Source organism: Hipposideros armiger, unplaced genomic scaffold, assembly GCF_001890085.2.
Source record: "Hipposideros armiger isolate ML-2016 unplaced genomic scaffold, ASM189008v1 scaffold_516, whole genome shotgun sequence".
Lineage (NCBI taxonomy): Eukaryota > Metazoa > Chordata > Mammalia > Chiroptera > Hipposideridae > Hipposideros > Hipposideros armiger.
In genome coordinates this window covers 845232-869668 of record NW_017731866.1, presented here as the reverse complement: position 1 = coordinate 869668, position 24437 = coordinate 845232, and the positions used below count along the sequence as shown (strand labels likewise).

At 34.5% G+C, this 24437-nt stretch overlaps 1 protein-coding gene across 11 annotated transcripts in view; it reads right to left on the bottom strand.

Moving 5' to 3' along the window:
• The window catches only part of MLIP (muscular LMNA interacting protein), a 256749-nt gene that overhangs the window by 91088 nt on the left and 141224 nt on the right, over positions 1 to 24437 (bottom strand). For 9 of the 11 annotated variants that reach the window (XM_019668094.1, XM_019668100.1, XM_019668103.1 and 6 more), the window contains 4 exons: positions 13366 to 13431; positions 13199 to 13282; positions 13035 to 13091; positions 2917 to 2961 (listed from right to left, as the gene is read on the bottom strand). In XM_019668094.1, coding sequence (XP_019523639.1) covers positions 2917 to 2961; positions 13035 to 13091; positions 13199 to 13282; positions 13366 to 13431 — 252 coding nt within the window. The remainder of the gene's footprint in view (positions 1 to 2916; positions 2962 to 13034; positions 13092 to 13198; positions 13283 to 13365; positions 13432 to 24437) is intronic. The other 2 variants (XM_019668097.1, XM_019668101.1) reach the window with 2 other exon arrangements.

The following is a 24437-nucleotide window of genomic DNA, read 5'->3' as shown; positions in this document are numbered from 1 at the left end:
CAGTTCGGATACCACATATGAGGGCCAGTGACACTGCCCTCTGCAGCTAAGATGCTGAGCAACAGCTCAACCTGGAGCTGGGCTGCCGTGGGTCGCCAGCGACGGCGTAGGCTGTAGCCCCTGCTACAGTGGGTTGCCATGGGCTACCGTGTGTGGCCGGCAGCCAGCGTGAGCGGCCAGCAGCCACCATGAGTGGCTGTCCAGAAGCTGGCGACTGATCTGCCTCGCCTGGGAAGAGTGCAATGATGGTGCCAGCTTGGGCCTATGAAGCGAAGTCCTCCACAACTAGACTAAAGAACAAAAAAGGACAGAAACTTGTCTGTTTTCCTTCCCTCAATTACGCAGCGCTGTTCCCATCCCTCCAATTCCCCAATAAAAATCTTTAAAAAAAAAAAGAAAAAGAAATGGGGACCTTGTGTTCCTCTGTCTCATCTCACTGACTTCTCAGTGAGCGCTGGGACATGGCAGACACACACTATTTATCAAATCAATGAAGAAAATCAGAAAAATGAATATTGGAGCTAGACAATACTGACTGGAGTTCCTATTAGTCATGATTTATAAGTTATATATTTTTAAAAGCACCCAGAAATAGGGATTTTGAATGGCCTGTGCTAATCTGTTAAGGATATCCTCAAAACTTTTTTTCTTGGATCTAATTTAAGTCTTCCCTTTTTCCTCTGCGGTGCAGGAGTTGGTAAAGATGTGATCCCTGCTTTTAGTCTAATCTAAGAATCTCTACAAAGTCAATGACACATTGAGTCCCAGCAGATACATACTGTAAAGATGCCTACTTTCCTCAGTTTTGAAGAGAGATGGTGGAATACTGAAATGTTAAAGTCTGTAGACGTCTCAGATTCACAAATGTATCAGGCATCATTTAGTAAATGTAATAACTGCAGCCAAACATTTATAAGCATGATTAACCCATGAGTTGGCACCAAAGAAACAGTTTTTACCTTCCACCTGAAAAATTATCCCATATAGTCTTCCAAAAAACATGAACATATTTGTGTCACTAACAATTCAAATGTCATTTGTAAGAGAAAGTAAAAAGCAAAGCCTCTCGGATCAAGAAACCAAATTTAATAAAAGACAAAAATCTTAGCTGAATTCACAGTTTATATTTGTTCTAGTCTATACTAAATCTGTTTGATGATTCAATGTAAACTTTGAGTGACTCGAACACTCTCACAAAGTTTGGGACAAATGTTAACCTACTTTAATTAGGTCTGACAACTGATTGAAGAATAATTTGAAATGACTACTAACTATGGAGCATGAAACAGCTCCTCTAGAATTATTCCAACTCCTATCAAATTAACCACCAATAGGGAAGGGTGGGAAGAGGCATCAGCCCTCTGCCCCATATTGTAAATGAGTCTAAATCAGAGGCACTCTGGTGAAAAGTAGGAGTAGATGAGAAAGAAAAGTGAGAGAGAGAAAAAAAAAATTCTAGCTACTTTTTCCTGGATCTGGCTCTTGTAGAATGTATTAGTCACAAAAAGTATAGAAACATCTTTAATACACTTTCTTTTCTTGAATTCAACTGATGCATTAAGGAACTCAGTGAAATTATCATGTTTCTAGTCTTTCTACGGTAGATAGGAGGAAAAGAAGGGAAGAGGCAGTGATGAAGGGAAAACCAAGAGGGCAGGAGGAGGAAGAAAAGGAAGAACAATTATTTATTAAGCGATTTGTGTGCCAGAACTACATTAAGGGCTTTTCATACATTAACCAATCTAAGCCTTACATCAACCAAATAAGGTTACTAGTATCCCAATATTATATATGGAAAAACAAAGGCACAGAGAGGTTAAGTGATTTTCCAGAATCAGACAGTTACCAAACAGCAACACTATGATGTAAACTTGAGTATAGCTTTCCAAATGCCTCCAGTCTTTCAAGTATTACTCCAAACAGCTTCCAGTAATAACAAAAAATAACAGCGAAAGCTTCTAAGAAATGCTCTAAGCAGTGTTCCTACCCATGCCCTCTAAACATCATTTCCCGAGTGTGATAAAATGCAGTAATTTCACTCAGTTTATTATTTGCCTTACAGAGATTCAAATGACGTCAGAAAACTATAAATTGCAAAGAACATATGTCACAAAATATAAATTTAACACCTACTTACTCTTGATGACAATGATGAAGGCTACATATTAGAAAATATAATGTATAGTATAAAAGTAGTAGTTTAATGGTCTTTATTGAACTAAAAACTAAACACTTGCTTAGGAGAAAATCTTATATGTTTTATATTATATGTTTGGTCAGAAGTAGAAGTTGGCCACATGATAGGTAATTAGATGAATAAAGAGTAGGGATGGGGTGAGGCTGTGTGTGTGTGTGTGTGTGTGTGTGTGTGTGTGTGTGTGTGTGTGTGTAGGATATTCAGCTCCCTGTATTTAATTGGATTAAGTGTGTGAATCTATATTACACATTCATTATTAATCTATTTTTGCTCATAAGTTGGAATTGGCTTATTTGATAATAATTTAAATGCAAGAAAGCAACAAACTAGTCAAAATGAACTAAACTGACAATCCCCGTTGAAAATGAATAAATCAGTGTTTCAAGTATATGAGTTGACTATTGAATAATAAGCATAATAACCCATTACAGAAATAAAAATGTCATCTAAGCTTTGATAATTAGAAAGACAGAAAGCAGGTGTTAAAGTTCTGTTTTACTTAGCCAAAGTAATCGAACTAGACCTCACTTAAAAAGGAGTTTATTCAATAAACTTACCTGACATAACATGATTTTCCCCATCTGGATTGATCATACCATCCTACACTTCCCACTTAAGAAAGAAATAAACTAATTTAAATGACTGTGAAATTGAGGTGCCTCCAAGCATATACATGCACCCATTAAAAAAGCAGTATGTATAAATATGAAGGGACTTACATATTTGGTTTCTCGACCAGCTGCTCTCGGAACAGTTGTAGGAGTCTGTATGAAAATAAAAATAATTATACTACTGAGATAATCAATAAAATACTAAAAGATTTAAGTTCTGGGCAAGTGTTCACCTTTTCTTTTTTTTCCTATTAAGACTTTCTAATCATTACTGTCTCTTTTCTATACTAAATCCCCTGTTCCTTTGAAAATTATTTTATTAAACTGCATCACTTTATTATTGCTTTTATTGCTGTTATCTATTGACTTTCTGGTAAATTTTCCCTTATTTATTGATGATGTCCATTCACGGATCATAAAGCTTTCTTACGCAATTTTTGGCTGTTTCAAAATTCCCATAAAAGTCTCTATTCTCTCAATTTTTTGAGCTGCTCATCTACAAAGATATTCTCATCCACTCCATTTCAATCATTAATTTCCAGGACCATTCCTGTACTTTGCCTTCACATATAAAATAAGAAACCTCTAAACTTTATAACACTTTACTCTGAGAACTCTACCTCCTATCCACCATCTTCATTTCTCAAATATCCCTAATGCAACATTTCTTCAGCCTCAGCCTCATTGAGACTTCAAAATCATTGACCCTTACCTTACCAGCTCCATTCTGGCTTTATTACCTCTTAGCTTACATTTATTTCATATTCTCAGTCACTTAATACCTTAATTTCTATTGCCCCTCTCTCTCCTTATGAAAACCTCACACACACACACACACACACACACACACACACACACACACACACACACACACACCACCACCAACAACAACAACAAAACCCTGGGCAAATATTACTGGGGAAACTCTCAGCCAAGATAATTTATTTCATTATAAATGAATGATAATCACCTTCCAATGGGCATTAAACACTGCTTGGTAAGCTTCCATTTTTTTTTCTTGTAGGCCCGTTTTTCAATTTTCTGAGATGAGATGACTATTTAATTCATTCATCTATTAAATATATATTATGTATCAGCTGTATGCCATGAACTGTTCTGCACCCTTCAGACTTATCAGTGAACAAAAGAGACAAAAATGTTCTGCCCCTGGGAGCTTACATTTCAGCAAGAGAAAATAAACAATAAAATAATAAATAAGTAAATTACATCATATGTTAGAAGGTGACACGTGCAATAAAAAAGATGAGTAGAAATAATCTGAAGCCTAGGGTACAATATTCTTCCAAAGGAAATCTTTGCTTTTGCCAAACACCATGTTTTGGACCAGCCAAATGTTAAGGAGGTCGAGGGTGGTGATGGTTTATAATTTTAAAAGGATGATCTAGAGAAGGTGATATTTGAGCAAAGATTTGAAGGAGGTAAAAAAGCTGGTTCTGTTGATATCAAGATAAAAAGCATTCAAACGAGACGGAAAAGTACAAAGTTCTTATGTGGATTTCTACCTCTAAGAATGGTGGCTAGAGAACTCAAAGTAATCCTCCATAATAGACAATAACAAAATTGAGCAACATATTGGAAAATACTCGTACTTTATTAAAAACATTGATGAACTAATAAGAGTGAAGAATTTGGGGGCAAGATCAGGAGACAATAGTAATCTGAGTTAGGCATTTGACTTTCGCCCTGGGGATGTTTGCAAATGATGATGAGTTGCTTGAGAAGTTGGTCCAAAGTTTTGACAGTCGCTGAGGTGTAGGGAGATAAAAGTCAGTCTCCAGAGCCAAGAATAGATGGAGACCCAGGAGTGAGAGTGATCCAGAAAACCTTACATGGTATGGTCTTCAGCCTGGCTCAAATCATCTAAAAATTGTGTAAAAAAAAAAGAAAAAAAGAAAAAAATTATCTTAGAACCTTAACTTAAATTAAGGTAATCCTTCTTTGCTAGAGTTTCTGGTATCTAACAGAATCAAAGAAAAGACTTTCTATAGGAAGACAATATCATCTGAGGCCTTAAACAATTTCTATAAATAAACTTTCAAGTACACTATCCAACACACAATGAGATTCAGAGAAACAAAGAGGTAAGACAATGTAAGAATAAGCAGTAATAATAAGAGACAAATGAGACATGAAGAATCTAGAAATCTGTCTTCGTGGAAACAGACTGAAAAAACTGCCATACTTAACCATAGTTTTTTGAGGTAAGAGTTAAGTTTGCCAATTTTACAGGGAGCTAGAAACTATAAAAAGTGATATAGTTGATTTGAAAAAGAACTAAGTATGCTAAGGCAGGAGCATGGCACACTCAAGGGCCAGCAAGGAGGCAAGCAGGGTTAGAATGACATAAGTAAATGGGAGAGTAGGAGAGCAGACAGAGGAAGTGCTGGAAGGTCAGTTCACAGAGGCCCTCCCAGGGTCTTGCAAGGACTTTGGCTCATATTCTGAGGGAAATAAGTAGGCACTGCTGGTTTTCAGCAGAGAAGGGTCAGAATCTGACTTATGCTTTAAAAGAATCCCTGTTTGATGTGTTCAGAATGGATCATAGAGAGGCAAGAATACAGGGGAAAGGCTATTATACTATCCAGTAAAACATAATGATGGCTCAGTAGTACATAACGTATGAAGTAATCATATTCTACATGTATTTTGAAACTACAGCAACAGAATGTCTAACAGAAGAGATGTAGAATGTGAGAGAAAGAGAGCAATAGCTTTTGACAGCAAAGTTTCTGGCCTTGAACAAATGAAAGACTGTAATCCTATCAATAGAGATGGGAAGGCAGGCTATGGAATAGTTTTTGTGGGAGAAAATCTAGATGTTATTTTTAAGATATATATTAGAAATATGAATGAAAACAAAAAGGAGGTAGTTGAGAGATAATTCTGGACTAGAAATTTAAATTTGAGACTTGGTGAGAACATCAATGAAATGAACATAAAGAGAAATGAGAAGTCCAAGCACTGAGCCTTAGAACACTCCAAATATAATAGTGTAGGAAGAGGCTGTAACAAAAAAAGGAGATTAAACAATAATAATGACAAGTGAGGTAGGAGAAAAATTGAGAGAATACGGTGTCCTGCAGGACACCAGAGGAATGCATAGCATAGAGGGCGGAGTGATCAACTGTCTCCAATTCTGTTGATATGTCAGCTTAGATCGACTAAAGCTGAGGTTACAACAAGGGAGAGGACTTCTGGACACTTGGCAAAAGTGGTTTGGGCAGCACGGTGGGTGCTAAAGCCTAAATGGAAGGGATTTAAGAGGAAATGGGAGAAGAATTGAGAGCAATTTTTTCTTTTTCAAACACTTTCCCATTATACTGTTCCTCTTTAATTTCAGTTAATAATCTTAAATTTTTCTTCACTGAAAGATGTTAGTTATGAAATAACTTAAGATATTAATTGTAAAGTCTTCAATTTCCCAACATCAACCTACCACCATACTTATATCTTTACATCGTTTCCTGTATTATTATTATTTTTTATCCTGTTCCAATGGAAGACATTTTCAGCTTCTTATCAAAGGTATCCTTTGATACCTATTTGAATTAGGGTCTAGTTTCTGTGCCCTTTGGAAGGACTTTCATCCTTCAGGATCTCCCTTTCTTGCATAAACAGTACCTCCCAATCTCCATTAGCATACCAATTTGCTCTTGTCCTTTTTAGCTTTAAAAAGCATGCAAAAAATTAGTTCCTGCCCCCATTTCTGCCCTAATTTCCTTCTCCCTTTCACAGCTCAACATTCCAAAGCAGCTGTGTGTGTGTGTGTGTGTGTGTGTGTGTGTGTGTGTGTGTGTGTATTTGACACACTTTCTCACTCACAATGTTTTTCAATGCCAGAGATAAGAATAGTAAAGTGGTAATATAAAGGAGTAGAATTTAAGGATGGTGAAAAGAAGTATCTATGAGGATAATATCAAGGTGGTCCTTCAGACTGGCTGAGGAGAAGGGAACAGTTAATAATAGGTTTGGACAGCAGACCAGTTCTGATGTGTCTCTTTCCTGATCCCTTCCATGGTGATGACAACTGGGACAGCTACGGGAAAAGATAAAGATGGTGTACCATAAGCAGAGGTGCTGGGAGGCAAAGGTGAGGAACAGTGTCACTCAGGTGGGGAAGAAGTGACAAGTAGGAAATGATTGATATTATGGAATTTCTATATTCTGAGACATGCCTCTTCTGTTAAAAACAAAACAAAACAAAAAACACAATTGGTAGATCCTAGGAACTAGGGCTTTAGTATCTGGCAACGCAGGCATCAGATATACATGCAGCCCAGAGCACTTTTGAGTTTCCATGGTAAAAAAGTAGGACATTTGAAAACTATAAATACTGTAAAAAAAAAAAAAAGAAAGAAAGAAAAAAGCAATTGTTTAGCCTTTCCACTTATAGGCATTTCCCCAAGAGAAATGAAAGCACATGACCATACAAAGATTTGTTTGCAAATGTTCTCAGCAGTTCTATTAGTAAAAGCCCCAAATTAGAAATAACCAAATTGTCTACCAACTGGTAAATAGTTAACATATGCTACAACCATACAATGAAATACTGTTTAGCAATGAAAAGAAATGAACTATTCATATATGTAAAACTATGAATGAATCTCAGTTGCCTCCTACTAAGTATAAAAAGTCAGGCTCAAAGACTACATACTATATAACCCTATTTATATGTGATTTTTGAAAAGGGAAAAGTTCAGGGACAAAGATCAGTGGTTGCCCAGCACTTGGATTGGACGGAGAGATATACAACAAAGAAGCACAAGGGGACTTTTTTCACTGGATGAATGTGCTTCGTATCTTGGATGCCATGGTGATTACACAACTGTATGCTTTGTCAAAACTCATAATACTGTACACAACATGGGTAAATTTTAGAGTGGGCAAATTACGTCTCAGTAAACCTGACTTAGAAAAAAAACACACTATATAAGCTACAATAAAGAACTTTACATAGTCTTTGAACAACAGAATAGACACTGAACAAATTCTTGAATTAGAATATCAGATCAAGGAATCCTCTTGAAGGAGTTAGGAAACAATAAATAGAAAAAATATGTAAAGATTAAGAGATATGGAATACAGAAGCAAAAATTTAAAGATCAGCATTATGAGTCCCAGCAGGAAAAAATTTTTTTTGAAAATATAATAACTAAAAATTATCCTAAATGTAAGGGGAAGAAAAAAATTGAAAACTTCAGATGAAAGGTCAAAGAGAGTACCAATTCATAGACATAAGAGAAAAAAATGCACACCTAGACACATTATAGGAAAAATCAGTAACATCACAGATAAAGATAAATACTAAAATATGACAGTAGCATTCTGTAAACGTTCACTCTATAGCAAAGGAGTAAATATTATGCTGCCAAAACACTTCAGCAGCGTGTTGCTGGGGAAAAAAAAAAAAAAAAAACCTAGAGGGAAAAGTGTTGTATTGAAGAAAGAAGATCTATAATTTTATGTTTGACAAACCATAATTTAAATGAAATAGTAAACTAAAGATATTTTCAGGGACATAGGCCATAAAATCAATACAAACAGACCTGTTAAAAACAATTTTCCACAAGATTCCAACAAGAAAAAGGATAAATCCAGGAGAAAGCTATGAATTTGTGAGAAATAAGGATTTAAATAAAGAATGAGTATCTAAATAAAGAAGATATTAAGAAAAACATAACCATAAAGTTGAGGTACAAAACTTCAAAATAAATAAATAAGTAACAAATCATGGTCCTGTTTGTGTATCTTGAGTAAAAACGTGAAAAGTGAAAAGCACTACAGTACTTACCAAATGTTTGAAAAAAGGTATTTGCAAGCTTTAAAATTGATAGGGAAATAAACATAATTATTGTCTTTAATAATTTATGTGTAACTACAAAAACTAAGAAAAATATAAAGTAAAATTTTCAAATGTTTCAAACCAGTGAATGTCAAAACATCCAAAGGAAAGCAGGAAAGGCAAAGAAAAAAACAACAACATAAAATAAGATAGCAGAAATTAGTACTAATACCACAAGAATTACAATAATTATAAATGGTTTAAGGTCCCAGATAAAGAGAATCTCATTGAATATAAAAGTGACACCCAGAAATATGCTGTCCTGAAGAAAATTAGACAATGGGGTACAAAAAGATAAAAAATAAAATAGAAATTAAAGAGAAAAGTAATATAAAAATAAAGTAATGAAAAACTAACAACAAAACAAACCCTAACAAAACATGAAGTAAAAATTACATATGTTACCTATAGAATCACTATTTTCACACTAGACTAAAAACACAGCCTTTGGTTCAAAAGGATTATACATGCCAGTAAAGGTTATAAAAATCAAAAAGGTGAGCATTAACAACACATAAGCAATAGCAATATAGTTTCAAAATATACAAGTCAAACCTAATAAACACTTCTCTAGCCTTATCTTTCTCCTCCTCTTGGCAGCAATCACAATTATTGGGTTGTCAGAAAAGTCATGACGTATTTTGTCTATGTTTTTCAAAGGTCATTTATTTATATAAAGAACAAAGATTAATCAATGATATAGTGCCCGTTTAGTTCTATAACCTTTTGCCATCTTTCAGTGAGCTTCATAATTCCTCGTTCATAGAAGGACCTGTCTTTATTTGCGAAAAACTGAACAAGGTGCTGATTTACAGCCTCATCTGAATTGAACGTTATACCATGCAAGGAGTTTTGAAGAGAGCAAAACAAGTGGAAGTCTGATGGCACAAGGTCAGGTGAGTATGGTGGACGTGGCAACACATCCCATCCACACTCCAATGATTTTTTTCTTTGTTTTTTGTTTTTTTAGCTGATCCATCTTGCCACCTGTTGGCAGCTCAGCAGCAGCTCAGCTCAGGCCGGGCATCGAACTGCTGTTGCTCAGAACTCACACTCTTGAGCAAGCTCTTAACCAACTGAGCCACTCAGCCAGCCCTCGAGCTCCAATAATTTTTGACAGGTGATCAAACTTCTGTATGGTCTCGTGTTGTCGTGATGGAACACAACTCTTTTACAATTAACAAGCTCTGGACGTTTCTGGATGATGGATTCCTTCAAACTGTCCAAATTGCCAACAGTACACATTTCGAATTGATTATTTGGTTCCTTGGTAGGAGCTCAAAAACACACGACACCTTTAAAACCCCACCACACTGAGAGCATAACCTTCCTCTGATGAATGTCTGCTTTTGATGTAATTTGAGGCAAATCATCACCTTGGGACCAAGACCATTTGCGCACCACATTGTTGTAAACAATCCACTTCTCATCTCCACTTATCAGTTGCTTCAAAAAATAAAGGATTGTTTTCCTCACGTTTAATGAACATATTGCAGATGTTTATATGCGCCGTCAAATGAAATTTCCTTGAGTTCATGCAGAACCCAAATATCGAGCTTGCTTACATATTTCAGCTTCTGCAGGTGGTCGTGAACACTTGAATGATGAATGTTCAATGTTTCTGCAATCTCTTGTGTCATGTACCGTGGGCTTAAATTGATCAATGCCTTTATTTTATCATCAACAACCTCGATGGGCCTCCCTGACCGAGAGTGGTTGAGATCAAAATCACCAGCATGGAATTTTGTGAACCATCATTGGCACTGACGTCCTTGTAGAGCATTGTCACTGTAAATTTTATGCAACTTTTCACAAGCTTGATGTGCGTTCTTCCCTTTATGGAAGTAAAACAGTAAAATATGGCAAAAACGCAGTTTGGACTTCCATATTCAACTTGTTGTAAAATCTCCAAAACTCAACCAAGTTGCTCAATTTTTTTTTAGAATGAAGCTAGAACTGCCAGCTGTCAAATGACATAGCAATAACATAGATGTGAATGACTCTAGTACTTCCAAAAATGAACTAGTGCCATCTGTCGCAAACATGCGTCATGACTTTTCTGACAACCCAATATATTCTCTTCAACACTCTCCTCTTGTAGTTTCCCTGACGCCATACTGCTCTGATTTCCCTCTTACTACGATGTATGCTTCCCTCTCCTTTGCAGGCTCCCCCCCAACCACCTCCTTCACTGGACCTGCGATGTTTTGCTCCTTGGAGCTCTGTATAGGTGCTTACAATATCCATGGGCTGGACATCCCCAGATCTCTCCCACTAGCTCCAAATGCACAGGTTTAAACCATCCTTGATACACACTCAAACTCATCCTGACCAAAGCAAGCACAGCCCTCTCCCCTCGGCCACACTGTGCCTCCATCATAGTCGTCGATGCTCAAGGCAGGGCCCTGGAGCTCATCCATGATTCCTCTTTCCTTCACCACTCACATCCAAACCCACAGAAGCCTGAACTCTCTCTCTCAAACCCCATACTTCTCGCGAACTCTGAACCCGCCCTGTCCAGGCCAACTTCATTGGCTGCCTCTCTGACAACAGTAGCCTCCTCACAGCAAGCACTGTGATCTCTTCCAATGAATGGTTTCATATTATCCCCCCCATATTTTTATGTCTTTCCGTTTTCCTTTGAATCCTAATTTCATACCTTGGCCTGTAAGTAGCTTCACGGTCCCTAGGCTAACTTCTCAACCTCATTTTACACAATTCACTCCTGGCTCACTCTGCTGTAACCACACTGGCCTTCATCTTCATACACACTAAGTTCTTTCCTGCCTCAGGAAACCTGCACATGCCTACTCCTCTGCCTGAAAGCTACTGTCCCTGATCTATGGTTGGCTTCTGTCCATCTTTGGTCTCAGCTTGAACTCTTACCTCCTGATTACTACATCGAAAGTATGCCCCTTATGTTACTCTGCCTTGCCCACCATTATCTCCCTACTGCTTCCCAGTTCCAAGCTCATAGTAGGCACTTAATACTTATTGAATGAAATAATTGCCTTAAAATTAGTGCCCTATGTTTTTTAAACACTATAAGCATTAAATATTCGTTAAATCAATACTAAAAATGAGTATTTGCATATTACTATTTAAGATCTATTCCTATATTTAATATAAGGTATTTTTAATATGTTCAACAAATAAAGTAAGAAAAAATATGTTTTAAAATTTATGTAGTATTTTTTTGGCAAAGCAAGCAAAGTTTTATATTTTTAGATTAAAATACTTAAAGACTGTACGATAAAATAGATAAACTCAAAAATTACAATTATTCATTGATACGTCCTCTCTGCTAAAATACATGTACATGAATATATATATTTTAATATTGACAGTTAATGGGCACTGGGTTTTTGTGACATTATTAATGGATATTTGTCTATAATGTTCCAACTGAAAATTAGGATTACTCTTCTAATTGTAAGCAATCTGTACATTTCAAACCTACTCATACACACAGTGTCTAATTTTTAAAAAGAACATGCAAAAAGTATTTATACTAATTCCAAGAGAGAAAGTAAAGCTGACAAAGAATCCCTAACAATTATCAATAAAGGAAAAATCAGAACCATTTTGAAATTTTGATAAATAGATCTGGAGTAAGCATTCAAAATAATAATTTGGAGAAATGAAATATTTTATCTCGACAATGAAAATGACTACATTATAAGAAGAATATATTTACATATTTAAATACAACAATTAATACTTTAGTAGTACCCTAATAATCTAAAATATCCAGGTTCCGTCCCTGTGAGTCAAAAAAACAATGAAATAGAGTCCATCAATCAAAAGAAAAAAAGTTCCAAAAATGACATGTGTGTTAAAGCTCTTCAACTATTGCTACTTTAGCCTGCTTCATTGTCCACGTCTGCAATTCTAGGAATTACATAATCACTGAAGATATGGTTTGAGGTAAGAATAGTCCACAAATTCTACATGTAGTTAGCACCATATAGCTTCTGAAAATGCCAGCATACCACAGTCTAATATGTTGGCTTTCAGGGTATTTTGAACTTGGTCCACAGTTAGAAATAGATTTTACTTTGCAACCCTGTATACACGTATATGTATATGTATATGTATATGTATATGTATATGTATATGTATATGTATATGTATATGTAAACAAATTGAAACAAATGTCAATAATACCCACACTACTTGGAATAGAGTGATATTTTACATTCTTATTATTCAATTTTTAAAATGTTGTTCGCAAACAAAAAAATGCTCGTTGCTATCCATTAAGTTAATTTCCTAATTCATTACTGGGCCTTGATCTGCAGCTTAGAAATCATTAATCTTGTAACTCTTATAGCTCAGTAAATTGTATTAAATATATACATACTTTGACAGTGTCAGAGCTCAACAATGTCTGCAGGGATCTTGAAGAATTAGAAGAATGCTGGAAAATAAAAAAAGGACAAGCCTGTGATGCATCATACTCAAGTAGAGGGAAATGAAGAGAAGCGAAGCAAATTTTGAATTGCACACTCTAGTCTAAGGCATTACCATAGACAAGGATTCCTGTAAGACCTTATCAATGGTAGCACAGAGCTCTTCAGTTTGCTGCCTGAGCTGTGCAGGGTTATACAACTGGAAGAAGTGAAACCAGGTACTGAGTTAGCAATGAGTTTTGGGATTGCATTTCAAAAGTAGGGGTAATATGAAGTCATTACCTCCAGAGGTGGGTCTAATGTGTTGTCCTTGGAGACACTTTCATTCTTGGCTGGTTCATCTAGTGCCTAGTGGTAAACGAAATAGTTCTCACATGAGGCTTTTAGTCAAGTATAAATGTAGTACAAAAGTCTCTTCAAAGAAAGCCCTGTATATCTCAATATTTAAAAAAAAAAAAAGCTTTGAATAATTTGATGAGGGAGGCATTTTCCACATTTGTTTAGTTACTCTTGCGGAATCAATATTTCTATTATAAGATGTTGAAATAAAGAAAGGAGACTAAGCTTTTAAACATACAAACTAGAACTTGGACATTTTACACATCCCGATGAGCCTTGTTCGCCATTTCTCAAAAATTTACAAAAATTATTCTTGAGAAAATACTTCAGGGCTAGTTTATGAGAAACATCACACACAATTAAAAAAAAACTTCATCTAATTTTTAATAATTTATATCCAAAAAGTCTTGGCTACCTTATTCATGAGACTGGGCCTCAAATAACAATTAATTATTTTCATAATGAAATATACTTTTTATTTATTGTGCTACATTTCAGATATATACTCGTAAATAGAGAGAATAACACACCTGTTTACTGTATTCACTCCATTGAGAATACGAGGTAAAATATCACAAACTAATAGGAGCCAGTGTGTATTCCCCCCAACTTGCTTCTTCTCCTCCTCATGAGAAGTAATCATTCTCATTCATTTTGTGTTTACCATCATATGTATATCTTTAATTTTTTTCATCATAATATATGTATACATCACTAGACAACATAGTATAAGGTTGTTTTGTGCAATTCTTAGAATTTTTGTGTAAGTATAATGCATTCTTTTGGAACTTGCTATTTCAGTTTTTTGTTGTTTTTTCAACCACTTTATTGAAGTATGATTGACATATAGAAACCTGTTCCTATTTAATATATACAACATTATGAGTTTGGAAATAAGTATACACCCATGAAACCATCTCCACAATCTATGCCATAAACATATCTATCACCTCTGAAAGTTTCTTCCTGCCCTTATTAATTTTTTCCCTGTATTTGTTCAGTTATTTCACCTCCACATAGCATTCCATTGTATATATGTTCCACAACAAAATACTTTCTTCTGTTGCTGAATATTTAAGGTATCCCCAATTTTCACTATTACAAAATGTAACAACTATCATCCATGTACACGTTTCTTTATAAGTGCATTTGTAGTTTTAAGGCTAAAGTAGCTATATAATAGTGTAATAATGGAGTCAACTTTAGCTTTATTAGATATTATCAAATTGTTCTTTAAAACAATTGTATAATTTTACACTCATAATAGCAATGAATGGGAATTCCTGTTTTCAGACTTAAAAAAAAAAAGGTTAACTTCCTGATGTACATGAAATATCTCACTTTGGTTTTAGATTGTTTCCCTGATAATTTTTGAGGTTGGGTGTCTTAGTACCCTTTTCTTCACTGACACCATTTCATTTGCATTTGCATAGATATGAACTGTTCTGTATTCTACTTTATTCTATGTGTCAATAACATACTTTTATAACATAGATTCATAGTAAGCCTTGCTATCTAATGAAGCAGTTAGATTTTGTTCTTCAAAAATTCTTTGTAAATTCTTGGCCATTTTCTCTTTTACTCTAATTACAGAACACATTTGTCAATTGCCACAAAAATCTTGTTAGTATTTTAATAGGAGTGGCAGTGAATTTGTACATTATGAGTAAAATTGACTTCTTAATCTCAGTACATTATAGCTCTTTAACTATTTCTTTGAAATCTTCCAATATAGTTTTGTTTGTTTGTTTTTTCTGAAAAGTTCTTGTACCTATTTGGTTACATAATTCTCAATTAGCTTATTTAGAGGATTACAAGTATAAATTGTCCATTTTTAAAAATCATCATCGGTTTGTTGATGTTATGTATCGACTGTGCTATCCAGTGAACTTGATAAATTGCCTTAATTGTAAGTAATTTTTTAGATTTTCTTGAATTTCCTATGTAGAAAATTATATCAGAATAAGCATAGTTTCATTTCTTCTTTTAAAATTCTTGGTTGTTTTTTCCTTTCTTCCTTTACTACATAAAAACATCAGTAAAATGTTAAATAGAAAACCAGGTATCTTTATCTTATAACTGGTGGTAAAAGACATACCTCTGTATTTCACCATTCAATATGATTTTGGCTACAAGTTTGGGGTAAATACCCTTTTTAAAAAAAATCATTTCTTTTCACAGTCTGTTAAAAGGTTTTATCATGAATTTGTGCTAAATCTTTATTAAATGTTTTTTCTAAGTGTATATCAATTTTCTTCTGTGTGAGGTATCTATATCTATATCATATAATCATATATTATTACTTTGAAATTAGTTATATGATAAATTATACTAACCAATTTCTCTAATATTAAATCAACCTTGTGTTTCTGGAATAAATTCAACTTATTCATGATGTTGATAAATACAGTCTAAATGTTGATTTCATTTGCTAATGTTTTTAAGAATTATCGCATTTATGCTTTTTAATGAAATTGGGTTTTATTTCATTTTATTTTAATTATTTGTAGGTTTTGATATCCAGGTTATTTTAGCTTCATAAAATGAGTTATGAAGAGTTATCTTTCTTCCTATCTTCTTTAAAAGTTTGAGTAAGATTAAATCTCTTCCTTGAAAAATCTATAAAATCATCTGAGCCTGATGCAATTATTGTAGAAAGGTTTTTTTAAAACTTCTAATTTACTTTTTAGAATGGTCTTGGGTATAATTCAGCCATGTTTTACTTGAGTCAGGTTGGAAAAGTCATTTTTTTTTAGGAATTACTGTCTTTTGTCTAAATATTCAACTTATTGTATAGAAGATTTCACAATATTCTCTATTAACTTTTTAATATCCACTTTATACATAGTCATATCTCCCTCATCATTTCTTTTTATTTGTTTAAATTTCCAAAACTCTTCTTTTTTCAGCTTTTTGGAAGAATAATTGATAAATAACATTGAAACATAAAGTGTATAATACGATGATTTGATATATGTACACACTATAAAAGGGTTCTCACCATTGGGTTAATTAATACATTCATTGCCTCACATATTTACCCTTGGGGCAGGAGATGTGAGAACATTAAGTTTTTCACTTACTTGCTCAGCAAATTTAAATTATACCATGCAGTATTATCAACTATAGCCACCATATTAGATATTACCCCCTCAGATCTTCATCATTTTGTAACTGAAACTTTATATCCCTTTACCAGCACCTCCTCATTTCACCTACCCTCCATCTCCTGGCAACCATCATTCAATTGCTTGTTTTTATTAATTCAACTTTTTATTCCATGTATAAGTGGTATCTTGAAGTATTTGTCTTTCTCTGTCTAGACTATTTCATTTAGCACAATGCCCTTCAGTTTTATCCATGTTGTCAAAAATGGGAGGATTTCTTTCTTTTTAAGACTGAATACTACTCTACTGTGTATATGTACATTTTCTTATCCCTTCACCTGTTGATGGACACCAAAGCTGTTTCCATACCTGAGCTATTGTGAATAGCGCTGCAATGAGCACAGGTGTCTAGTGATGATAAACTTCTTCAGCTTTTGCTTGTCTGGAAACTTCATCTCTCCTTTAATTCTGAAAGATGACATTGCCACATAGAATATTCTTGTTTTGCCAGGTTTTTTTTTTTTCTTCCAGCACTTTGAATAGACATCACATTCCATTCTGACTTCCAAAGTTTCTGATGAAAATGTGCACTTTACATAACAAGTTGCTTTCTCTTGCGCTTTTAAGAGTCTCTCTTTTTAACTCTTGACAATTTAATTATAATGGTCTCGGAGTAGGTCTCTCTTAGTTAATCTCATTTGGTATTCTAGACATACTGGATCTGGATATCTGCTACTTTCTCCAGGTTAGGACAATTTTCAACCATTATTTCTTTGAAAAGCTTTCTTCCCCTTTCTCTTTCTCTCTTCTCCTGGGATCTCTATAATGTGTACACTATATCGGTGTACTTGATGGTGTCCAGTAAGTTCCGTAGATATTTTTACTTTTTTCTTTTTGCTCTTCTGATTGGATGAATTCTACTGACGTGTCTTGAGGGGGGTGAGGGGGGACTCATTGATCCTTTCTTGAACTTGATCTATTCTGCAGTTTAATCATCTGTTAAATTTTTCAGTCCTACTGTTGTATTCTTCAGCTCTGATTTCTGTTAGAGTACCTATTTTGAAATTCTTACTTTGTTCATGCATTTTGCTCTCCTGAACTCAGTGAGCACCATTATGATTGTTATTTTGAATTCTCTGTTGGGTAAATCACTTATCTCCATTTCATTAAGATTAGTTTCTGGCAATTTATGTTATTCATTTATTTGGAACATATTCTCTTATTTCTTCATTTGCCTTCACTCTCTGTGTTGGTTTCTGTGCATTAGATAAAACAGCCACTTCCCCCAGTCTTAACAGATTGGTCCTGTATAGAAGATGAACCTCATCACGTATCTCAGCCTGAGCTCCTGGTTGTCTCTCACACCTTTGTGATTGCCCAAGCTACCACCTTTGTTCTGTGTGGCTCCTAGTAGTTGAGAGTGTACCCTGACCCATAGTGTACAAAAGTGGAAATCACATTCAGCACTTACAGGCAGGATAATTTTTCTATTTCTAATAGAGCCAGTGATATAACAAATCCAGAAAAATCAACCTTCACCAACAGTACCATATCCAGATGCTATAATTGTCATTTTGGCATGGGATCTTACCCTTAAGAATTCAGAAAAGTGACATCTAAATGATAAAGTTTACCCTCCCTTTATTTCAATAATTCACCAAGGAAAACACTGTCTGGATTTTTTCCCCAAAAAATCCACTTTTCTGCATTAAATTACAAAATATAAAACACCTCCTATGATAACCTAATAGAAACACTTGAGATTGCCTCTTTCTTGCCATAAATAAAAATCTCTCAATTGCTTTCCTTCTTCAGCCTCTAAATTTATGATTAATCATGAGTAATGGATAGCAGAGAACAGAAAATTTCATAAAGATAATTCCTAGCTAGCGTGCAGACAGTTTAATTTTTTCCTGACATGGTGTTTTAATCGCCTTCTATTTACCCTGTTGGTGAGGAGGAGGGGTTTCCGCGCTACCACTATGAGGGTGGCCAAATACCTGAGACCTAACACTGGGCAGATGAAATCAACAACAGTTTATTAGTCACATATATTCACAGCCCAAGGGGAGAGAATGCAGCATCCCATGCAAGGCCACACAGTGGTGTGCTCAGGAATAGAGTGAATGACCAGGAGTGGTGGAGGCAAGCTTTCAATATCAAGAGGGTGAAGTGTCCGTTTCTGCAGAAAGATCTGATTGGCTTTTCGCAATCAGCAGCAATTGCACCTGGTCAGTTTGATAAGGAGGTTTAGGGAAACTTGCAGTTAGCCAATTTGAGGCCCTCCCAATTCCACCAGATGTCAAGGCGGCACATAATATTGGGCTTTAATTTTAGCCTCTATGCCACACATGGCTTCTAACTATCATGCTAATTATAGAGAAAAAAAAATTCAGAAATTAATGACCAGATCCAAGGACAGACTCCTTAGGAGAGAAGTGGGGTCTAGCCCTTCTCACGTTTCCAGCAATACCTGCTAGCCACTCTTCATTTGCATGCTTCTCTTTAAACACAAAGAACTATTTACTTGAGTTCTTTAAACTTGTGGTGACCTTTTAAGTACATGTTATTAACTCTACCTCGATTGTCCTTCCTACACTCTCAGCTCACTTAGAAAATTCCTATCCATCCTAAAGATCTTAATCAAACTCCTTTATAATTATTTTTTAAAATTAATGTTGTTATTATTATTATTATTATTATTATTTGGCCTTCACACCAGGTTAAGTCTGTAATTTCCTCCTTGGGGCACCATATCACCTTTTCACATATCTTAAACATATTGCATCATAATTACTTTTTCAAATGTATCTTTACCATACTGGACCATTTGTGCTATTACAATTGGGAAAACATGATATTTATCTTTGTAACCTCAGGATAGAGCACATGATATGTGCTCAGTAAAGATCTTTAGGATGGATTGAAAGGATAACTGACAAATAAATGAAGCTAAATAAACAGAAGAATCATAGAAATAATGTAATTTTAATACTCCTCTGCAAAATGCCCTAGAGATGTGATTTAAACTCTGAATATTTTAACTAACAAATTATATTTTCCATATTTTACCATCAAAGGCCTGAGCATGTGATCAGGGTTAATGTAATGAGAGGATATTTTTTTTCAGCCAAAACCAAATAAAGTTCATATCCTGGTTACTCTGTGGGGACTTATATAGGCAAACACAACATTTATTATGCTATTTAAAATACTGAAATTTTTTCAAAGAATTAAAAAAATAAATCTAGCCACTCAGAATCCTTGGAAAAATAAGGAATATAACTGGTATTAGGTCAGCAATGCTGAAACTTTGAAATGGAGACAATACTCACAATGCATTAAAATTTGGAGGGGGGATTATTTTGAGTTTAAATAGCCTTGAAATTTACTAGAATTGATTGTTTTTTATCAACAAGAAGTTATTTATCAAACATATCATGTTGATCCACTCCTTCTAGCTGTCATAAAAGTAGGTTTTTTTCCTCTGTATTACAAAAATGTATTAAAAGAAAATATATTAAATCTCCATTAACAGGAAATCTGACCATAGATTGCTTTTTCAAATCTTGCCAGCAGGATTGTATTGATGTTTCTTTATATTTATTCATTTTGAATGAAGTGCTCTCAGAATATTCACCAATAAAAGATTTTTATTAAAAACATATTTTCTACCAAACTGGGCTATAGCCAAGTGAGGCATAAATGAGACATGCTTTGAATCCTATTTTCAAAGATTCTTATCTAACATAGTTATCAGAAATATTCTCATTAAAAGTCACAACATTTTGCTTGGAACAGCCAACTTTAGGGCCCAGTTTTTAAAGAGACATATAATAAGTCTGACTTTTAAAAGAAAATAGTTCCTGAGCTCAGCACTACATTATAATTAAAGCTAGGAACTATGAGCAGGCATTGTGAATCAAAGTCCTTATGGAGATACCTGCCACTAAACTGTAATAAGTGTTCCTCCACCAAAAGGAGCATCTCTGACGGAATTGCAAACAATTTTTAGTCAGATATATTGAATCAGTCTAACCTACTCTCTTTGCAAATACGATTAAGTTCTAAAAAGCTGAAGATAGAATGCATCAGTTTCACTCTAAACAGAGGTAGAAACTGCTTTCAAAAGAAGAGTAATCTAACAGGGTTTGTAAACTTTTTGTGATGCCTAGGCTATCTAATTGGATTGGTTTTCAAAAATTTCATGGGTTACTATATTTTAATAAGGGTCAAATGATCCCCCTCCCCCAAATGATTAATGCTAAACCTAAATGCCCCTATACTTTGTTAATCTAATCAGCTATTTGGTAAAATAAATCCTCTGAGGACTAACAAAGAGCTTTGTTTGATATATGAGGTCAGACAATGAAGTTCGTAAACTCATCCTAGAAAAAGTGCTACGAACCTCATTGCTGAATATCACTATTGCCACCTTCAAAGTACTCCCCTTGGGAAACTATGCACCAAAACCAATACCTGGTCCACTCTTCAAAGCTACTTTGGAACTCTTTTTCTAGAATGGCCATCAGAGATGCCGTCATACTATCCTTAATGTTCTGAATGTCATCAAAATGTCTTCCTTTTATTTAACACTTCCTTTATCTTTGGGTAAAGAAAGAAGTCATTGGGGGCCAGATCAGGTAAGTAGGGAGGGTGTTCCAATACAGTTATTTATTTACTGGCTAAAAATTCCCTCACAGACTGTCATGTGAGCTGGTGCATTGTCGAGATGCAAGAGCCATGAATTGTTGACAAAAAGTTCAGGTCATTTAATTTTTTCATAGGCTTTCAGCACTTCCAAACAGTAAACTTGGTTAACCGTTGGTCCAGTTAGTACAAATTCATAATGAATAAGCCCTTTGATATCAAAAAGGGTTAGCAACATCATTGCAACACGTTTGCAAACTTAATTGTCAGAGCTCGTATAGTCATTAACACAAAATCATTTGTAGGATTGAAAATATTCTTGGCAAAATAAATCTCACTTTGATGATCTAGTTGGAGATTCAGGTCTGAATAGCACTCAGGTCTTAAGAAGGGGGGAAATGTAGACTGTAAGCCAAAAGGGCTTGCAGATATGTAAATGTACAGCTTCTTTAAAGACCTAGAAATGTTTATCATTACATTATTTTCGTATGATTGGTTTAAATTTTTCAAGAATTGAGAGCATTTACTTGGCTTTTCTAATTCCAAGATCTTTGGAGGGCCAAATGTCTTCCTCCCACACAAAAGGGAGAAAAGTTTTGCAAACCATTACAGCCAGTTTCAAACCCATTCATCAAGGATCAATGACAAGAGAATCCATACTTTTCCTTCATTTAATTAAAGATAGTAGATGGTTCCTCATTTCTAGCCAGCATCTACTCCACTAGAATTCAGCTCAACTGTTTCAGGAACTCAAGGAATTGGGCTGGTTTGTACATCCTCACTCACTGAAGTCTTCTCAGAGCTAAGTAATTTCCAATTCCCTTTCGCTGTTCTTCATTTAAAAAAAATACTTTTGTTCCTTTAATTATATGAGAATTTAAATATATTTCAACAAGCAATGAAAAAACTGTTGTAGACAGGGATCCAAAACCATCATATCTTGCTCAATATTTCAGTGTAGCTAGTTGATTTCACTGTTGCATGGTTAGCAGGGATAGGCTAGCCCAGGGATCAGCATACTTTTGAGACAGAAGAGCTTCCAGGGGTCAGCAAACTGCAGCTCATGAGCCACATGTGGCTCTTCAGGTACGTACATGTGGCCCTGAAGTAAAATTGAAAATGAAAATAAAACTATCATAGTTTCATTTATAAAATTTTTAAGGGATAATATTCACATAATGGTGATTATATAAAAATATATTTATGGCTCTCAAATAATTTTTAAATTGTTGTGAGGGACAGGATTGGCTCTTCCAGGGGTCAGCCAACTTTTGAGATGGAACGTACCCAAAGAGCTACATATGACTCAAGAGCTACAGTTTGCCGACCCCTAGGCGAGGGGACAGTCAGATCCCATTTGAGGTCCAATTCAGCAACTTCCTACCCCTGACGCTTTGGGATATCTACTTGGTATCTTTGATCATCAAAATCTTCACCAAGTTGTGAGGATAGTAAAGCATTTAGCTCAGCGTCTGATACACTATAGTATTCAATTTGGCAGCCATTTTTAATGTATTCTCTAATTGTTAAAATGTGCCAAGTCTAAAATCAACTTAGTTCCCTAATAGCAGAAGGCCCTTTATATACTTTCCATGGAAGCAGATTGATGAGCTTGATTCTACTCTAAAAGAAGATTCTTAATTGTCTTCATCTCAATTGTCATACACTAGACCCCTTTATTTTTATAATCCTATGAACAAATATTTGTCTTAAAATCCTGTGGAATAAAATTGTACATTTTAGAGACTACCCAGCTGCACACTAAATTAATTCATTCAATAAACATTTAGCAAAAATCTACTATATTCTCTCAAATAGTTCATGGTAAAGAAAAAAAAAGCAACCAATATGTATGATTAAATATGGTTTGGTAAGTACTTTAAAAGAGATATGTACATTTTAGACAATTGCCTAAAGAGAACCAATTAGTATTGATTTGGGTTCTGGCACTTCTCCACTGCTATAGAAAATGGGAACATTCACTATTTATACTAATCTAAATTAAGAGTGTCTCTCTAGTATAGGCCATATGCTAAGCAACCAGATTTTGTTAAATTTTTGAGACATTCAAAGATATTAAAATAGTCTCACTCAAAGACATATGTTTAATCAGATTGGAGTTTACCAACTCACATCTCAAAGAATTAAACTGGCAACTTAGAATAAATTGATTTGACAGCTGACTAGATATCTCAAATCTTTACATTTCTGTATTTATAGCAGTCTTCAAAATGGCTATTCTTATCATCCTTCCATCCATCCATAAAAAAATAAATTTTCTCTCATAACTTTTATTTAAATAATTAATCCTGTAATTTATATATGTTATTTATAAAATTGAGCTCCTCTAGAATTTTTCTTTCAAACACACATAGTTTATGAATTAAATGTATCTTGAAAATGCCATTTGTTGGAAAACACTACTAATCCTAGCCTTAATTTTATCCTAAGGAATACTTGTGGGGAAGGAAGCAGAGAACTCAAATTACTTTCAAGACAAACATTTGTAATTACATGGAAAAATATTAATCACTTCTGGGACAATAAAGACATACATTACATGATTTCATGGAAATATTCCTTCACTTTTCCTGAATAGAAGTGCACAATAAAAATAACGATCTGTTTATTTAGAATATTAATATGTACACTTCCATTTAATTTTAACTTTTTATCTATTGCTATCAGACTCAGATGAGAAGAAAAAGTAGTCAATACAAGACACACTTCTAACATTATCTGAAACGAACAATATCATGCACAAAGACTAAGTAATAATCTCCATATCAAAATTATTCTCTCTACAGAGCTCAGTATGTTGTTGAACAAATTGAAATATGGTCCATGAACAGTCACAAATACAAGTTAATCTGATTACTTTGTTCCTGCTTTATAATTGCTTGTATTTCATCCTCATCTCAATCTTGGAGAAGATGATTATTGGCAGGAGATTAAGCCAAAGACCCTAATAAAAACATGTTAAAATGTGGTACCTTAGATTTATCCCTTCCTGTAAAGCCTGAATTAAGACTTAAGTTAAATGGGGGAGGAAAAAAGATAGAATATTAAATAAGCTATAAATTTAAGTTTTGATGAAGAAAATAAAGTATAGAATAGAAGTACCAGAAACCTCATATCTCCTGCCAACAAAATGTACTCTTTTGAAAATTATGTGCCTCATCTAGGGGTGATTAAATCTGAAACCAATCCAGTGATTCAATGATAGCTTAATGTCTCATTGCAAATGATGATTGTATT